The sequence below is a fragment of the Kryptolebias marmoratus genome, linkage group LG11, assembly GCF_001649575.2.
Source record: "Kryptolebias marmoratus isolate JLee-2015 linkage group LG11, ASM164957v2, whole genome shotgun sequence".
NCBI classification, from domain to species: domain Eukaryota; kingdom Metazoa; phylum Chordata; class Actinopteri; order Cyprinodontiformes; family Rivulidae; genus Kryptolebias; species Kryptolebias marmoratus.
The window spans coordinates 14,530,148-14,546,231 of NC_051440.1; the positions used below are offsets into that span (position 1 = coordinate 14,530,148).

The 16,084-nt window shown below is 39.5% G+C and overlaps 1 protein-coding gene across 7 annotated transcripts in view; it reads left to right on the forward strand.

Moving 5' to 3' along the window:
* tln2b (talin 2b) overlaps nt 1-16,084 on the forward strand; it is a 102,520-nt gene that overhangs the window by 54,073 nt on the left and 32,363 nt on the right. For 6 of the 7 annotated variants that reach the window (XM_017406004.3, XM_017406000.3, XM_017406001.3 and 3 more), the window contains exons 7-21: nt 1,623-1,750; nt 2,010-2,073; nt 2,268-2,372; nt 5,606-5,761; nt 6,465-6,566; nt 6,676-6,752; nt 8,729-8,912; nt 9,204-9,317; nt 10,394-10,502; nt 10,987-11,195; nt 11,445-11,543; nt 12,184-12,351; nt 12,583-12,877; nt 14,227-14,393; nt 15,024-15,152. In XM_017406004.3, coding sequence (XP_017261493.1) covers nt 1,623-1,750; nt 2,010-2,073; nt 2,268-2,372; nt 5,606-5,761; nt 6,465-6,566; nt 6,676-6,752; nt 8,729-8,912; nt 9,204-9,317; nt 10,394-10,502; nt 10,987-11,195; nt 11,445-11,543; nt 12,184-12,351; nt 12,583-12,877; nt 14,227-14,393; nt 15,024-15,152 — 2,106 coding nt within the window. Of the gene's footprint in view, nt 1-1,622; nt 1,751-1,892; nt 1,937-2,009; nt 2,074-2,267; nt 2,373-5,605; nt 5,762-6,464; nt 6,567-6,675; nt 6,753-8,728; nt 8,913-9,203; nt 9,318-10,393; nt 10,503-10,986; nt 11,196-11,444; nt 11,544-12,183; nt 12,352-12,582; nt 12,878-14,226; nt 14,394-15,023; nt 15,153-16,084 lie in introns of those variants that run through there. The other variant, XM_037978308.1, reaches the window with a different exon arrangement.

Sequence of the window (16,084 nt, forward strand, 5' to 3'; positions counted from 1 at the left end):
GTTAAATTATTAACTCCAGCAGATTTGATATTTGACACTTTATAAGAGTTAAGGTACCAACTCTCCAAAAAGAGTTAAATTAACACTTTCTGGTGTGGACCCATATAGACACTTTAAAAGTGTTGAAATCAAATCTGACAGTGTTAATCTGGGCCTTCTGGATTTGCTGTGTAGCTGTACTTTCTAGCTCTCTGCCTACTGTCAGTTTGACCATTTTGGCTCATGTTGATTTTCTTATTATCAGCAGGGTTAGGTTAGAATCATTATTATGAATATAATATGACTCATTCAGAACATTAGTGTTTCAATCTTGCTTTCATTTTGGAAGGTGATCATTTTTTCATTAATTTTCCCAAGCACTGGAAACTCAGTTTTAAGGGATGCATAAAGGGTTTCAATTTTATGCTGCTAAACGATGGACATCTTTTTTTAGTGCCTGCTGCCAAAAGACAAACAATGTTTTTTGCCTGTGTTTGTGCGCCTGTCTATTAACAAAATATCTCATGAACCAATGCTCGTATTCTGATGAAACTTTGAGGTAATAATCAGAAGATGCTCATCTACAACTGATTAACTTTTGGAGCCAACCCACATCAAGATGGCTCTCATAACTAAGAAAACACAAACATTGTTGTCAATTTTACAAATATTCTGCTAAAATTTGAGGGATGAGGGAGAAGCACTTGAAACAGTTTTTTGCAATGTGCAGAACTTTTCAAAGTGCTTGGGGTGCGTTAGTAAATTAAACTCTCTGAACTGTCTGCAAGCATTAGTTGCTCTAAAATTAGATACTCTGTTTCTTCTGTTATTCCCTTAGTCCTACATTGTCTAACGCTATCTCGTGAGCAGTGTGTATCAATGTGAATGGCATGTGTGAGGACTAATTTTAGCGTGTCCTCTTGTGTTCACTAAGAGCTTATGCACTTCACAGTGAGTTGTACTTGGCGAAGGACACGATTGTGGGAGAGGACGTGGTCGTGCTCATTACAGCAGTAAGCTGCTGCTTAGGTTTTTATTGATGTAATGGGACGTAAGATTGAGCTGAGTCCATGCTGTGGACTGATATGCCAATGCTAAAAGCATAGATGGAGCCTCTCTCTCTCTCTCTCTCTCTCTCTCTCTCTCTCTCTCTCTCTGTGTCTGTCAGCATGGCCTCTCGGCTCTTGAAGCCATTAAATTTGCAGCAGTGAACTAGAAAGAGAGAGTGGGCAGAGCTGACTGCCCCCTGGAGAAAACTGCACGCAGGGAGAAGCATTTGAAACATGTCAACAAAGGCTTTTCCCCTCCTATCAATTGAAATGGTGAAGATAATGTGGGGAGTCTGGTTGGAGATGCATTGAAACATAATATGAGTGATGTCTCGACAGCTTAAAGGAAAACAAAAATCATTACATACAGGTGAAAAATTGTAAAGGATTGCTAAATTGTCTTTTTTCCAATAACATCGTTTTTATGACAAGAGTTTCAGATAACAAATTCTTGAAGCTGAGTGTCCAAAGCACACAAAGTGAAGTGCTCGTTACAGAGCTCTGGTGATTTTTGGGGTATTCTGATGCCTTTGTAGTCCTGTCTTTTTCTTCACTAACCCCCCCCCCGCTTTCTTGTCCTCGTGTCTCCTCCAGGCTAGGGATGATATATTGAATGGCTCCCACCCCGTCTCCTTTGATAAAGCCTGTGAGTTTGCAGGGATCCAGGCTCAGATCCAGTTTGGACCCCACGTGGAGCACAAACACAAGCCTGGATTCCTAGAGTAAGTTATCTTGATTAAAAAATTCAATTTCTACCACTATTCAGAATCCCATTGTTTGGTGCTTTTTCTGCAGTAGTTATCACTTCCTTCGGGGATTCCCTCCTGTGGAAAGCTCAGAGTTGATCTCAGCTGTTACAACTGTGTTGATACATAGGCGCTAAAGCACGATTGACCTCATATGTAGAGGTATGCTAATAGGAACGGAAATGCCTGTAGCCTAAGCTGGTAACCATGTAAAACATTCCACTTATCTCTCTAGCCTGAAGGAGTTCCTGCCTAAGGAGTACATCAAGCAGAGAGGATCTGAGAAGAAAATATTCCAAGTATGTATGTTACACTGGTCAGTTCTTGAATTTTAAAGCATTCTGTGTTTGAAATTCTAGGCAGTCCAAGAATTGCAGCTATTTTTTGAATAAAAGTGCCAGTTAACTAAACGTGTGCATAGACTTTACACCACAGCATTTGAAAATGCTATGAAATACGGAATAAATTACAGCTGCAACTGTTGTTTGTCCAGGAGCATAAAAACTGTGGAGAAATGACAGAGATCGAGGCAAAAGTGAAGTACGTGAAGCTTGCCAGGTCTCTACCAACTTACGGAGTGTCCTTCTTCCTTGTGAAGGTAAGAGCTACAAACAAGCTGATTTCCTCCATTAAAGAGATAGTTTGAATCGTTTGAAGTGGAGTTCTGTAGAAAGGTTATGAACAACTAATACCTTACCTACTGTAAACATCTCTTTGAACAGCCTCAGTTTGGAAATAAAAACAGATAAATTCTGATTATATTGATGAGCTAAAGGCCAAGCAAGGCCAGGACCATAGCGGATCACTGCCAACAACTCAAATGTCAAAAATATTTTAATGATTTATGAAAACACGCATATTATTGACTTTTTTAGGGCCGTAAACATTGGTTCTGTCAGCTACAACAGATAGGATATTGAGTGCTCCAAACCTTTAAACAGAACCCCACTTCAGAAGATCTAAACTAACACTTTTAAGTTAAATCTGTGAAAAGTATCACATTTAACAACACATTTTTTGTTGCATTTGTATAACTGGTGACATGTAAGACAGTTTTCATCATGCTGCAACAGGTAATGTATAATAATAACAGGGCAAAAAGTGCAAATACTGCAGCATTTGTAGTATTCCTAAAATTTCAGCGACCAGCAATAAATTAAGAAAAATATTGTATGGCCTCTATGATGGACTTTGCAAACTGCCCAGGGTGTCTCCCACCTCTCGCACAGTGACCGCTGGAAACAGGCGCCAGCTTCCCGCAACCTGGAAAGAAGAAGTGGGTAAAGAAGATGGATGGATGGATGGGTTGTACAGCTTTTTTGTTTTTATAAACAGTCATTTGAGGGTATTGTTGCAGTGATTGGCAGCTCTGACTCAAAAGCTGCTCTGATACCCACTGTGATGGACTGTGCTGTCAAACAGGTATGAAAGCTTGTTTGAAGCACCAAAAGGCCCATTATCACAACAAATCAAGAGCTTCTGAGTGGGGGCTCATGACAGTATAGCAGTTTTTTCTGTTCCGGTTTGGCGACACAAAAGTGGAATGGAAAGCGAACGAGATAAAGATGCACGAGCGAGTGTTATCAAAGCTTCCCGACAGCAGCCCATTTGACTACAAACTTGCAGAAAAATGGGGAAAAATGAGGAAGAGTGCAGCTATCTGTGGGGGTCTTAATGGATGATAAATGGAGTGTTTGGCCCCGTAGTTAAAGCACACCGCCAGGTTCAAATTATCTTTGTGTGCAGTCTTTGGAAACTCGTGAGTGCAAGCACAGTCTGTTCAAAGAGGAGATGTAGTGATGGAGATTTCAAGACTCTGCTAAATAATTCACTCCTGCTGCACTCTGCTCTTGATGTTTGCAAAGGCAAAATCGACAACGTGGCACTGTTGAAGGATATTTTGTAACCTTCCATTTCTCATTTGTCAGTCTTTAATCACTGCATTTTAGGGGGATGCAGAGCTGCACAATAAGCTTAAATGTAGGTTTGCTGGAGTCGTGCGTGTGAGTGTGTACAGTCTAATGCCTCAAGTGTATTTTTTGAAGCATGTTTACCCTGAAATAATTAAGGGTAACAATATAAATGGCATAATAAATCATCTGTCCACTTCAAATTAGAAAGGGACTCTTCCTGCTTGACTGCAGCCTTGAAAACCATGACGTTCAAATAACGTAAGCTAAAACAATAAATGTTTTCACAAAAGATTTCATGAACACTGGAATAATGTTATCTGCCCTTGAGTGTAAGAGAGCTTAGGCTAAAACCGTTCCCCTGGTTTTTGCACTATTGTCTAAAATATCAGTTTTGACCCTGTGATAAAGAAAAACAAAAGCTCTAAGACACTGAATTAATATATTTTTGACCTCCTCACTGCTACACACTGCTAATTTTCCCTCTGTCCTCTCCACCCCTGGAGGGGAGCCAAGTTTAGGCTTGGTGTCTGAAGTGAGCTGTAATAGATTTTCAGTGGGCAGCAGAGCTGGTGGAAGCACCATGCTGCTGTGCCGACAGTGACTCACGCCTGTGGAGACCCTTGTTCAATAAAGCACCGGTTAAACAAGCCCGAGCTCATCAGGTCATGGGTTTTCAAGCCACAGAGGCAACATCTGTGTTTCACCAGCTGAATGGCATCATGATTTATGACCTCAGTTCAGAAAAAGTTGAGACATTCTGTAAAAAGTAAACAGAAACAGAACTGAATGTTTTGCAAATCTTGCAAACCCATATTTTATTCACAATGTATTCAAAATTCAGAAAAATATCAAATGTTAAAACTCAGAATTTGTGCTGCCTCTTAAAATAAGGTAATTTTGAATTTGATGGAGCGACAGAACTCAAAAAAGACAGGACAGGACAAGGGCAACCATAGGCTGTAAAAGTAAGTGGTACAAATAAGAAACAGCTGGAATAAGATTTTTGCAATGAATAAGGTTAACTGCCAACAGTTCAGTAAGGGGACTAAAAAGAACCTTTTAGGGAGACTGAATCTCTCAGAAGTAAAGATGGGCAAAGATTTACCAGTCTGCTGAAAACAGTGTCTGAAAATAGTAAAACGATTTCAGAATAATGTTCCCTAGCAGAACATTGTAAATACTTTGAATAGCCCATCATCTACAGTGTATAGTATCATCAAAAGATTTCAAGAATCTGAAGAAATCTCTGTGCACAAATTACAAGGCTGAAAGTCAATACTGGATGCCCATAATCTTAAGGCCCTCAGGCAGCACAGCATTAAAAATAGGTCTGATTCTGTTTTAGACATCACTGCACGTCTCAGGAACACAAACCAATGTTTGTAAACACAGTTCACTGTGCCATCCTCAAATGTTGATTAAAGTTCTATTCCACCATCTTCTCTGGGGCCAAGCTCATATAAAATGGACTGAGACAAAGTGGAAAATTGCTCTGTGGTCAGACAAATCAATATTGAATTTTTTATTTTTTATATTTTTGGAAACCACAACCATCATGTCCTTGATACAAAAGAGGAGAAGGACCCTCAGCCTGTTATCAGCGCACAGTTCAAAAAGCCAGCCTCTCTGATAGTATGGAGATGCATTAGTACCTATGGCATGGGCAGCTTGCACATCTGGAAACGCACTATCAATGCAGAAAAGTATATTGAGGTTTTAGAACACCATACGCTCACATCTAGATGACATCTTTTTCAGGGATTCTGCATTCTGTTATTATTTACTATTTCCAAAATGTCCCAACTTTTTGGGGGGAAATTGGGGTTGCACTTCTTACAGCTTGCAGGAATCATCTGTGTTGAAGTTTAGCACCAAAATTTTTGACTGATGTTTGTTTTTGTTCTTTTTCCCCTGACAGGAAAAAATGAAGGGTAAAAATAAGCTGGTCCCAAGGCTGCTGGGGATAACCAAAGAGTCAGTGATGCGAGTTGATGAGAAGACGAAGGATGTGGTTCAGGAATGGCCTCTAACAACAGTCAAGAGATGGGCAGCCTCCCCCAAGAGCTTCACCTTGGTACGGTGTGACCGACTCCCTGCGTCAAGCACTATTTTCAAGCCACTTCTAATGTTATGCATGCATTCATATGCGCAGCGTGACTCCAATTTTATTTCCCAACACACACAGTCCCTTTAAAAATGTCGAGGCTTCACACTGGAATATTGAACATTTTCAGCATGCTAGCCAGCTACTTTATCTGAGTTCACAATAGACTCCACGGGGAGAATGTGCAGAATTTAGATGTATTATTTATCTGAGAGCTTTTCCTTTTTTTTTCTTTTTTCCGAAAGCTGTTGGCTGTTTTCTTCTCGTACTGAAAAGGGTTACTCCATTTAAAGATTAATAGATCATGCAAATTTTGCAGCAGTCTCCCAAGGTATATTTGCTATCATTGATTTAAACAAAAAAAAAAAAATTAAAAACTCACCCTTGTGTTTCTGCAAAATACTTTGAAGTAAGCAGTTCTCAGATTCACTACATTTCAGATGCAATCAGCTCTTTAGAGAAATGGGACGCTCCAAAGAAGCCATTTTTTTCCTTAAGAGCTGAAATGATGAAAGTACTGCCAAATTTATTCTGTCCCTCACCCCCAGTGATGCATTTTTCTGTCTGTGCACACATTTCCTCACTCCTTCTAATACATACAGATTATGTTTTCATCTCGGCAGATGACAATATGCTGTGGCTTAAAGAACATTGTTTCTGATGCATTTTAAAGGATTTTGGAGAGTACCAGGAGAGTTACTACTCTGTCCAGACTACAGAAGGAGAACAGATATCCCAATTGATTGCAGGGTATATTGACATCATTCTTAAAAAGGCAAGTGCAACGAAAAAAAAAAAAAGCATCCTTGAGTTAATACATCATTCATCCGGTTTTCCGTACAAATACCAAACAATGTTTGTTGTGATATCTCACCTGCCTACAGAAGCAGAGTAAGGATCGTTTTGGCCTTGAGGGGGATGAAGAATCCACCATGCTGGAGGATTCTGTTTGCCCTAAGAAGTAAGTAGTGTTTATGTGCTGTCTGCTGTAAAAACAAAAAGTGCTGACCACTTTAATTTATGAGCACAGTCTGGTGGTTCTTTAAGCATTTGAACCTTAATGTTTAATTACCCATGTAATCACTTTTGTGCCAGTTCAGTGTAGTTCTTAAACACAAGAGATAAGTTCAAATAAGGCAGAGAAACAGTTCTTTGAATGTTAAGGATAATCAAATAAAATTTGTTAAAGGGAATCTTATGAATTTTCTACAGACAGCTTTAGGTTAAAATCACTGAATTATAGTCCTGCATCATTAGAAGTTAAAATATCACACAGGTTAAAATAGCAGCTAATGAAATGTTATGCTATTTTTTACTGCATCCAAAGGGTGCTAATATGTGTGTTTGTTTTGTCTGTTCGAACCACTAAAAGAGTTTCAATAAAACTCTCAGAAAGTAATTGTTGCATATGCATCTACAATTTTTCCTCAGCAAACACAAAAATGCCTATAACATAGTCAGTTTTACAGATATTGAGCTAAGATTTGGTGTGGTAGTAGCTGAAAGTAACCCACAACTGAAACTCTGAGCGCTAACTGATTGTGCAAGATCTTTGTTAAAAACATTGCCTTTAACTACTGGAGTCAATCCTTTCTGTCTGTTAACAAAACATTTGATGAACCAGTGGACAGATTGAATGAAATCTTTCAGAAAGTAGTCATTGGGTTTACAGCTAAAACTGATTAACTAATGGAGTCACTTCTCATGTCTTCTTGTGCAGCCTCAGTGCTTCTGTTATCTTGTCCTCATAGCTCAGTCCCTTCTCCTGAGCTGCAGGTGGAAAGGACTATTCAGATGGTGAGGAAGTGACATGGGGCCAAAGTCATTTCTCACAATTTTATTTTATTGCTCCAGACGTGCCATTGAGTTCCCTTTGTGGCACAGCTTTAAGACATATTTATTTTTGAACAATGTTGAGAAATTTCACTGTCCTTTTAGATGTGATGAACTCTAAAAATACTTCTGTATATCTTACTTCTTTCTTATATCACTAACGAGCTTCTTTTTTTTCTCTCCTCACTATTGTTTTCTCCTATCTGGAGGCACGAACACAATAAAAAATTGAGACATTATTTAAGATCTTTGCTGAGATTGATTTTGGGGGTTGCAGGCCCAAGGATGAGGAAGAACGGAGACACGGAGGCAAGACAGAAGTTTACCAGAGTGTGAAAGCAGGGCTGCACTTGAAACGCATCTCTACAGCGTAATTGATTCTGTGGTTCCTGAGAGTCGAACAGAACTGGAGTGTGAATAAGAAACAGAGTTTGGAAATATATTTTCACAGGAAATCCACATCTTTTTTTTAAAAAAAAAAAAAGTATTTTTTATCAAATTGGGTCTCGGTACTTCCGCTGCTTACGGGGCCTGTCGACTCGTGTTGTGGACCTCATTTCAAAAACATAATTGCTGCTTCTCTAAACAAGCTGTAATTAACCATTAGTCAGAAGCATCTGTTGGGCATAAAAACCCATTTTTCTGTGCTGTGTTTGCTCTGACAAGGTCCGCTCACTGTGGGAAAGATTGTTGGTGCTTAAAATTTGGTATACAGTAATTATCATTTTGTAATTTTTGCAATCAAAATTAATTAAACATATGTTATCATCTGGTATCATTATCATATTTTCACTATCTTAATTATAAGTTTGCTTACAAAATAAAGGAGGCAGTTAACACATCGAAGTGCCAATTTGCAATTTGTTAAAATCATATAAGCTGTAAAAGATGGTGTACAGTTTTGGGCCAAGACATACTGATCATTGCCCTACGTTAAAGTACATAAATGAAAAGTAAAGTAAAAGTCACCAATAATTTATTCTGTTATTTCTACACATAACATCAGCATGTATGTTTGTTAAACATGGTACACAAGAACAATAAAACAGCTTTAAAACAACTGACCTTATCACTAACTTCTGTTTCTTTTCTCTTCAACATTAGATCTACAATCTTGCAGCAGCAGTTCAACAGGGTAGGCCGTGTGGAGCATGGGTCAGTGGCCCTCCCTGGTATCATACGATCCGGCTCTGTTGGTGGCCCTGACACTTTCAATGTGGGCACCATGCCCTCTGCCCAACAGCAAATCACCACCGGGCAGATGCACAGAGGACACATGCCTCCCCTGGTGAGTGGGATTCTGTTTATTTAAAATATTAAAAAGGATGAAACAATTCAATGCGTCTTCTATGTTTAGTACTTTAGTATTCAAAGTGCTAAAACATCATAATGGAAGATGATATTCTCAAATATTTCATCACTAAGTTTGAATTATTCTTTTTTGCTGCAGTTAACAATTTTAGCATGGTAACTCATTTGTCTAATGTGGTTTGGGGAAATGTCACACGTTTGACAACTCCCTATTCAGACTGCTTGTGTTTATTCCTGAGTGTGTGCCACTGTTGCTTGCTGTCGACAGAGTTTAGCCCAGCAGGCTTTAATGGGAACCATCAACAGCAGCATGAAGGCTGTGCAGCAGGCCCAGTCCGACCTGGGACACGTAGATAATCTGCCTCCACTGGGCCATGACTTGGTGAGTTTTACTGTATTTACTACAGAACTTTAGAAAATGTATTGAAATTGATGCAAAACGTATAAAAAGACTAGAGAAATTGCAGTTTCTGTGAAAATGCAATGTAAATGCTAAGTTCTGAATGTGGGGAAGAAGCTGAAACCAAACTGGTAAACCCAAAGGAGGCAGAACACTTGCTGAAATCTAAAAGGAGCAAAAACCTAAAAGAAGTAAAACACTTGCTAAAAGTCAAATGTAGCAAAACACTAGCTAAAAGCAGCAAAAGGCTAGCTAAAAGTGGCATAAGGCTAACCTAAAGCTAAATGAAGTAAAATGTTGCTAAAAGGTAAAAGTTTAACAAGGCTGCCTAAAATCTAAAGGTCACAAAAGGCTGTTATCTAAAGGAAGCAAAAGGCAAGACACTGTAAAAGTTAAAAAGTAGCAGAACGGTAGCTTAAAAGACAAAAGTAGTAAAAGGCTGGCTAAAAGAAGCAGAACAGTATTTAAAAATTGAAAGTAGCACAAGATGACAAAACGGAGCAACTATGCTGAAGCAGATTTCACAGAGAACAATGGTTTTGAAGGAACTGAAGAGATCTCGATGTATTTCTATGGGGAAAAGATTTTTGAATAAAGTTAGATATTTTCAAAGGTATAAAAGTTACAAAGACCAAAAGTCCTAGCACCTATGTCCTGAATGAGCTGAACGTTTTGATATATAAACCATTAAAATAGTGCAAAGTATGCAAGTAGTTTACAAAAAACACGTATTAATAAAACACAGGAAAACAACGGTGTAAATGCTTAATTGGCATTTATACAATTAGACATACAGCCACAATCACAGCTTTTAATTGTTTCATTTCTGATATTCTAGATTTTTAAAGAAAAGACTACCTTAAATGAAATTAACTCTCTAGTCACCATATTATTTTGTAAAACTGAATGTAAATGTGGATAGACAGTATTAGATGCTGGAGAGTTTCTAAAGCCATATGTTTGTTAACTGGTCTAGTCCTTTGATCCAAGTCAATATGAGCTGTAAATCTCCCACTGTGATGAATACCAAAAGATCTCTTGTTTTCCCCCTCCAAAAGGCATCCAGGGTTTGGGTTCAGAACAAAGTGGATGAGTCCAAACATGAAATCCACTCTCAGGTTGATGCCATCACTGCTGGAACGGCTTCAGTGGTCAATCTCACAGCAGGTGAGTTCTTGGGAAAATGCTGAGCAGCTCGAGGACAACACACACTGTCACTTTCAGTTTGATGTCAAAGACTGAATTCAGGTTTATGAAGTTTGTTCTGAGCACATGACTCAATAAATGCTTTTATTTCTTTAATCTATTTCTACTGATTGTTTCTCTCAGGTATGTGTTCTGGTACCAAGCTTTAATCTTACCATACCATCTGTGAGAGTTTCATTTCAGCTCCTCCCACTATCTAATTCAAAGTTTGTTCTGTTTTTTTATGTTTTTTCTTCATGGCTACTTGCTCCATCAATGCCCCCAACTCCATGGAGCCATTTCAAATGGGCTCTAATTATGACACTGATGTGCGTGTTAAAGTGAATGACACGCAGACTGCCCTGTGGCTTTGCTAAATCGATGCTGCAGCAGCTTGGTGAATTAAGATGCACAGCAGAGATGCAGGTTGATGTAGTTTGCTATGACGGCTGCCTCTCCTCTGCAGGTGAACCGACAGAGACCGACTACACAGCGGTGGGCTGTGCCATCACCACCATCTCCTCCAACCTCACGGAAATGTCTAAGGGAGTCAAGCTCCTGGCTGCATTAATGGACGACGAGGTGGGAAGTGGATACAAGCTGATGGGCGCTGCCAGGATGCTGGCAGGAGCTGTGTCAGATCTGCTTAGATCTGTTGAGCCTGCAGCTGCTGAGGTGAGATTCCCTACTGATTACTGTGGTGATTTTTTTGTTTGTTTGTTTGTTTGTTTTTTGAATTTTATCCTCAACTTTAATCCCCATAGGTCAGATAAAAAACACATATTGTTGAGCTTCTTTTAACAGCAACACAATGAAGATGCATTACACAGGCTTTTCTGATCCTGTTTTAGATTATTTTGGAAGGTCAGTGTGAGAACAGGCCAGGCTTGGTGTAATGAATGTGCTGATGTCATCCCGTTGCAGCCCAGACAGACGGTGCTGACTGCAGCAGGAAGCATTGGACAAGCCAGTGGGGACCTGCTCCGTCACATGGGGGAGGGCGAGACTGATGAGAAGTTCCAGGTTGGACACAGCCCACTCACTATTTCTGTGACAGTGTCGGCCAAACAGGAAGTTCCACACAGGCCAATACTCTCAGGCCTTCCGTAAAAATGTCAATACACACTTATGTAATTACCTCAGGCTGTGTTATTAGCCTGACACTTTAGGTGGGTTTGTAACAAAGCATCAGACAGAAGAGGAAAAAACGACTATACAATGTCCAAGACCTCTGTTTTAGCTCATCAGCTGGTTTCACGGCCTACTTCTTTTATTCTCTGGCATGGTAATTACTTTATGTGCGACACTCACCTCAGTTTATTTGTCCTCTTACATCTTTCATACCTTTCTTTCTATTGCTAATTGCTTGAAAAGAGAGCTCATGAATCATCTACATCCTTTTTCTCATTGATATTAAGCCAGAGTTCTTCCACTACATTAACATGATATGCAACTCATTCGCTGCACATTATAATGAAGTTTAAATTCATCATTCACACTTTTTTATGGTTAGTCCTCTTCCTCTTCTTGCAGTAGTTGCACAGTAATCACGTTAAATCAGCTGAACAAAATGGACAGAAAACATTTACTTTCTTGGTCCCTTTAGCCACATGTAGACAGCTGTGCTCGGTTTCAGTGATGGACACTGAATAATATGTTGCAGGACACCCTGATGAATCTGGCCAAAGCAGTGGCCAATGCAGCTGCTATGTTGGTCCTGAAGGCCAAGAATGTGGCCCAGGTGGCCGAGGACACCGTGCTGCAGAACCGAGTGATCGCAGCTGCCACTCAGTGTGCCCTGTCCACCTCACAACTGGTCGCCTGCACCAAGGTACCAATATACAGTTTGTTATACTCCAAAAAAAACGAGGTTGTTTCAAGTTTCATGGAATCAAAATTTATTATTATTACCACCCGCTGCCAAAGTTTGGAGTGGTAGAAGCTGAGAGTCATCCTCAACCCATACTCTGAGTGCTAACAGATTGTGTGAGATCTGTGTTTAAAACTTTGGCAATGTCCATTGGAGTCAAGCTGTCAGTTAGCAAAATTTCTTATGGTGCAGGTGGTGAGTCCAACCATCAGCTCCCCAGTGTGTCAGGAGCAGCTTGTCGAGGCCGGAAAACTGGTGGACCGATCTGTTGAGAATTGTGTGAAAGCCTGCCGCTCGGCCAGTGACGACAGCGAACTCCTGAAACAAGTCGGCACAGCAGCCGGTGTGGTGAGCCAGGCCCTCAGTGACCTACTGCAACACGTACGCCACTACGCCAGCTGCGGAGAGCCCATCGGACGCTACGATCAGGCCACGGATACAATCATGAGCGTAACCGAAAATATTTTCACTTCCATGGGCGATGCTGGTGAGTTATAAAGAAGTCACCAAAGCTGATGAGCTGATTCTTATGGAATGTCTGCCTTAAGTTTACCTGTTTTAATATGTTTTAACTGCATCAGGAAGCCTAAAATATTACCTGCATTTGTCTCCATGATAAACAGTCCTAAAAAGTGCCCCATGCATGTTCAGATCTCAAGTTAGTTGTTTTGATTTGAGTCATGAGGCTGAAGTATTTTCAAAGCCAGGCATTTCCCAGGGGGTTGTAGGAGACATGTCATCCAAAACCACTACAGAGTTCCTGGTCTGGTCTTAATCAGCTTCAGGGAGCCTTTGAAATTTAACAGGAAACACATGACCTGAGAATTTTTAAGGAACACAAACATTTTTCTTCAATAAATTCTCATTAGAAAAAGGACAAACTGTAGAATTACTAGATAAGCATTTAATGCTGAAAGGACTGGCTCGTTCCCAAAGGTGTCGGATGTAGTTTGTAGATATCTTCCATGAACTTTTACTGGATGGGTTATTTTAAGCTGGAGGTGGGAGTTTCGGAAACGCAGCTTTTTATAGCAGATGTGTGGGGAGGTGTTACATATATCCCAACGATTTTTTTTATTTCTGTGAAGGAGGATGAGTCATTGGAAACCTTAAGCTAAAAGAGGAGATAAAGGTGAAAACAATGTGAATCCACAAGATGAGGAAACTTAGAGGGATTTCTCACTCAATGAATGAGAATAGGATGTTATATAAAAATGTATTATAGTTGATAGATTTACCTACTTTTACCATTCTCATTGATATAAAAAAACCTTTTGTATTTCTGGTTGCATTATTATTAGTAGGACTAGATTGCAAAAAAGGGAAATAATTTTGCATAAATTAGATGATTTTTTTCTTTTATTAAGTCCCGAACACAAAGTATACTCATCTAGAAACAGAATTTTTGACAAGTCAAAAATTTGAACACATTTATTCATTAAACATTTATGAATAGGTGTGTTCAAATGTTGTCCTATTTTCGTCCTAATCTAAAATGCTTGTGATCCATGTGTGTCTATAGTAATGAGGTGCTTCAAGAAGCTAAATTATTAGATGCAGCCACACTAATCAGTCACTGCTCTGATTCAGATTTGTGTTACATTTAGCCTGAGTTTTACTGAAAATACTTTTTCAAACACATTTAAACAGTTGGGGTTATCTAAACTAAAATTATCATTTCTTATTAAAATAACCTAAATCTGTTTTGTATCACAAACTGATTTTCTGCTGGAACATAAATGTTGCCAGTTTGCTGCTCTTTGTGTTGATCCCTTCAGTAGTTTTGTCTGGGCCGTGTGGATTTACGTGCTAATGTCTCGCTATGTGTATGAACAGGAGAGATGGTGCATCAGGCACGGGTTTTGGCCCAAGCCACCTCTGATTTAGTCAATGCCATGAGGTCGGATGCAGAGGCAGAGGTTGATGTTGACAACTCAAAGAAACTTCTCGCCGCAGCCAAACTCCTGGCTGATGCCACGGCTCGGATGGTGGAGGCTGCTAAGGTGATGGCTTTTAAATAAAGTGCTGTAATTGTTGTTACTTCACTATGATTAGGTAAACCTCTTTACATTTATTCTGTCTGATTCATCCTTTAATCTAGTCCAGTCTCTGAATATTTTCTGTGTTTAATCCTAAATTTTAAAGTTATGTTGAAGATCCTAACTAAATTCCTTCCCTTTCGATAAAAAAAACAGTCTTTGCAATACTGAAAAGCAATTTTTTTTAAAACCCAAACTAAAACGAGGCAGTAGCAGTGGCTTTTAATGAGCCCCTGGTAGTGTTGAGCAGAATATTATCAGTGTGAAATACCCGTGCAAGTGAAACACGGCATATAGCTCGTTAGGATGCGTTTGATCTGTCACACATTAATCATCACATCACTGCCATTATCAAAGAGGAAGTAAGGATCTGACGGTTTCCGTGGCAACTGTCTGAAAGCAGACAGAGTTAAATGCTTCTTTGCATCAAGCTTATAAAAATGTACAATATAACCAGAGTTGATCAACTTAAATTATAAATATCCAGTAGCTGTTCTTTTCTGGATCTACAGTGTGCGTCATGGCAGAGAGTGTGTGTGTCTGTGTTTTCACATTTGCACATGTATGCATGAATGTGTGCTTTTCCACCCTCAGGGGGCAGCTGCCTACCCGGAGAATGAAGACCAGCAGCAGAGACTCAGGGAGGCAGCTGAGGGGCTACGTGTTGCCACTAACGCTGCAGCTCAAAATGCCATAAAGAAAAAACTAGTCACCCGGCTGGAGGTGAGTCAGTGGAGGAAACGTGTTCTCATCATTTAACTTTAAACCAGGCATTAAACCTTCTCCTTGCTTCACCTTACCTTAGACAATGAATTTTCTATAAACACAGTATAAACACCAAAGATCACAAATAATTAAATAGCTAGGCACTTGTTTTTACAAGAGTAAACCATTTTTAAAAATACGCCCATGCTATTTTTCCTTCACCACTACAGTGAGCTGTAAATCCTGTTAATGCCCTGAATGAACTATCTTTGTAAAGATCTGTGTTTAGCCCTCAGTATCAGTTTGTCCCTAATGACTACCACCTCTCTGCTCTAGAGCACCCAATGTTCAATTTCCCAGGCATATAAACTATTCATTACCCGGGGGCTGGGATAAGTCTGCTATCAGACATGCATCTCAGCCTGCCTCCTTGCATCAGATGGTCTCAGTAATGGTGCTAATGGTCACCTCCATCACAGCAGCTTGTAAGCCAGTCAAGAAGAATGTTATTAATCTCTGAGTGTGCTTGTAACAATTACCTCACAAACATTTTAGACCTCTTCATTTTAGAGTGTCAGGGCAAAGTAAATGACTCTCAGTTGTAGTGCAGATATGCATATCCTTTTTAATGTGCTTTCAGTACTTTAAATAATTTTATACAGAATATTGAAAATAATGCAGCTTATTGGAGTATACATTTACTGTTGATCACACAGTGCTGGATACAGTGAAAGTACCAAAAACTACCTAAAGTTCAGATCATGTGAAGTAAGGTTTTGTGCAAAGGTTATGAGCAATTTATTTCTTACCAGATGTAGATAGCTTTTTGAACAACATCAGTTTGGAGAAATAGTTTAATTCTGACCTGATTGACGAGCTTTGGCTAGTCTGAGTGGAGCTAAAACCAAAGTGGTTTGCAGCCTTCTTAAAACAACTTCAGTCTCAAAACA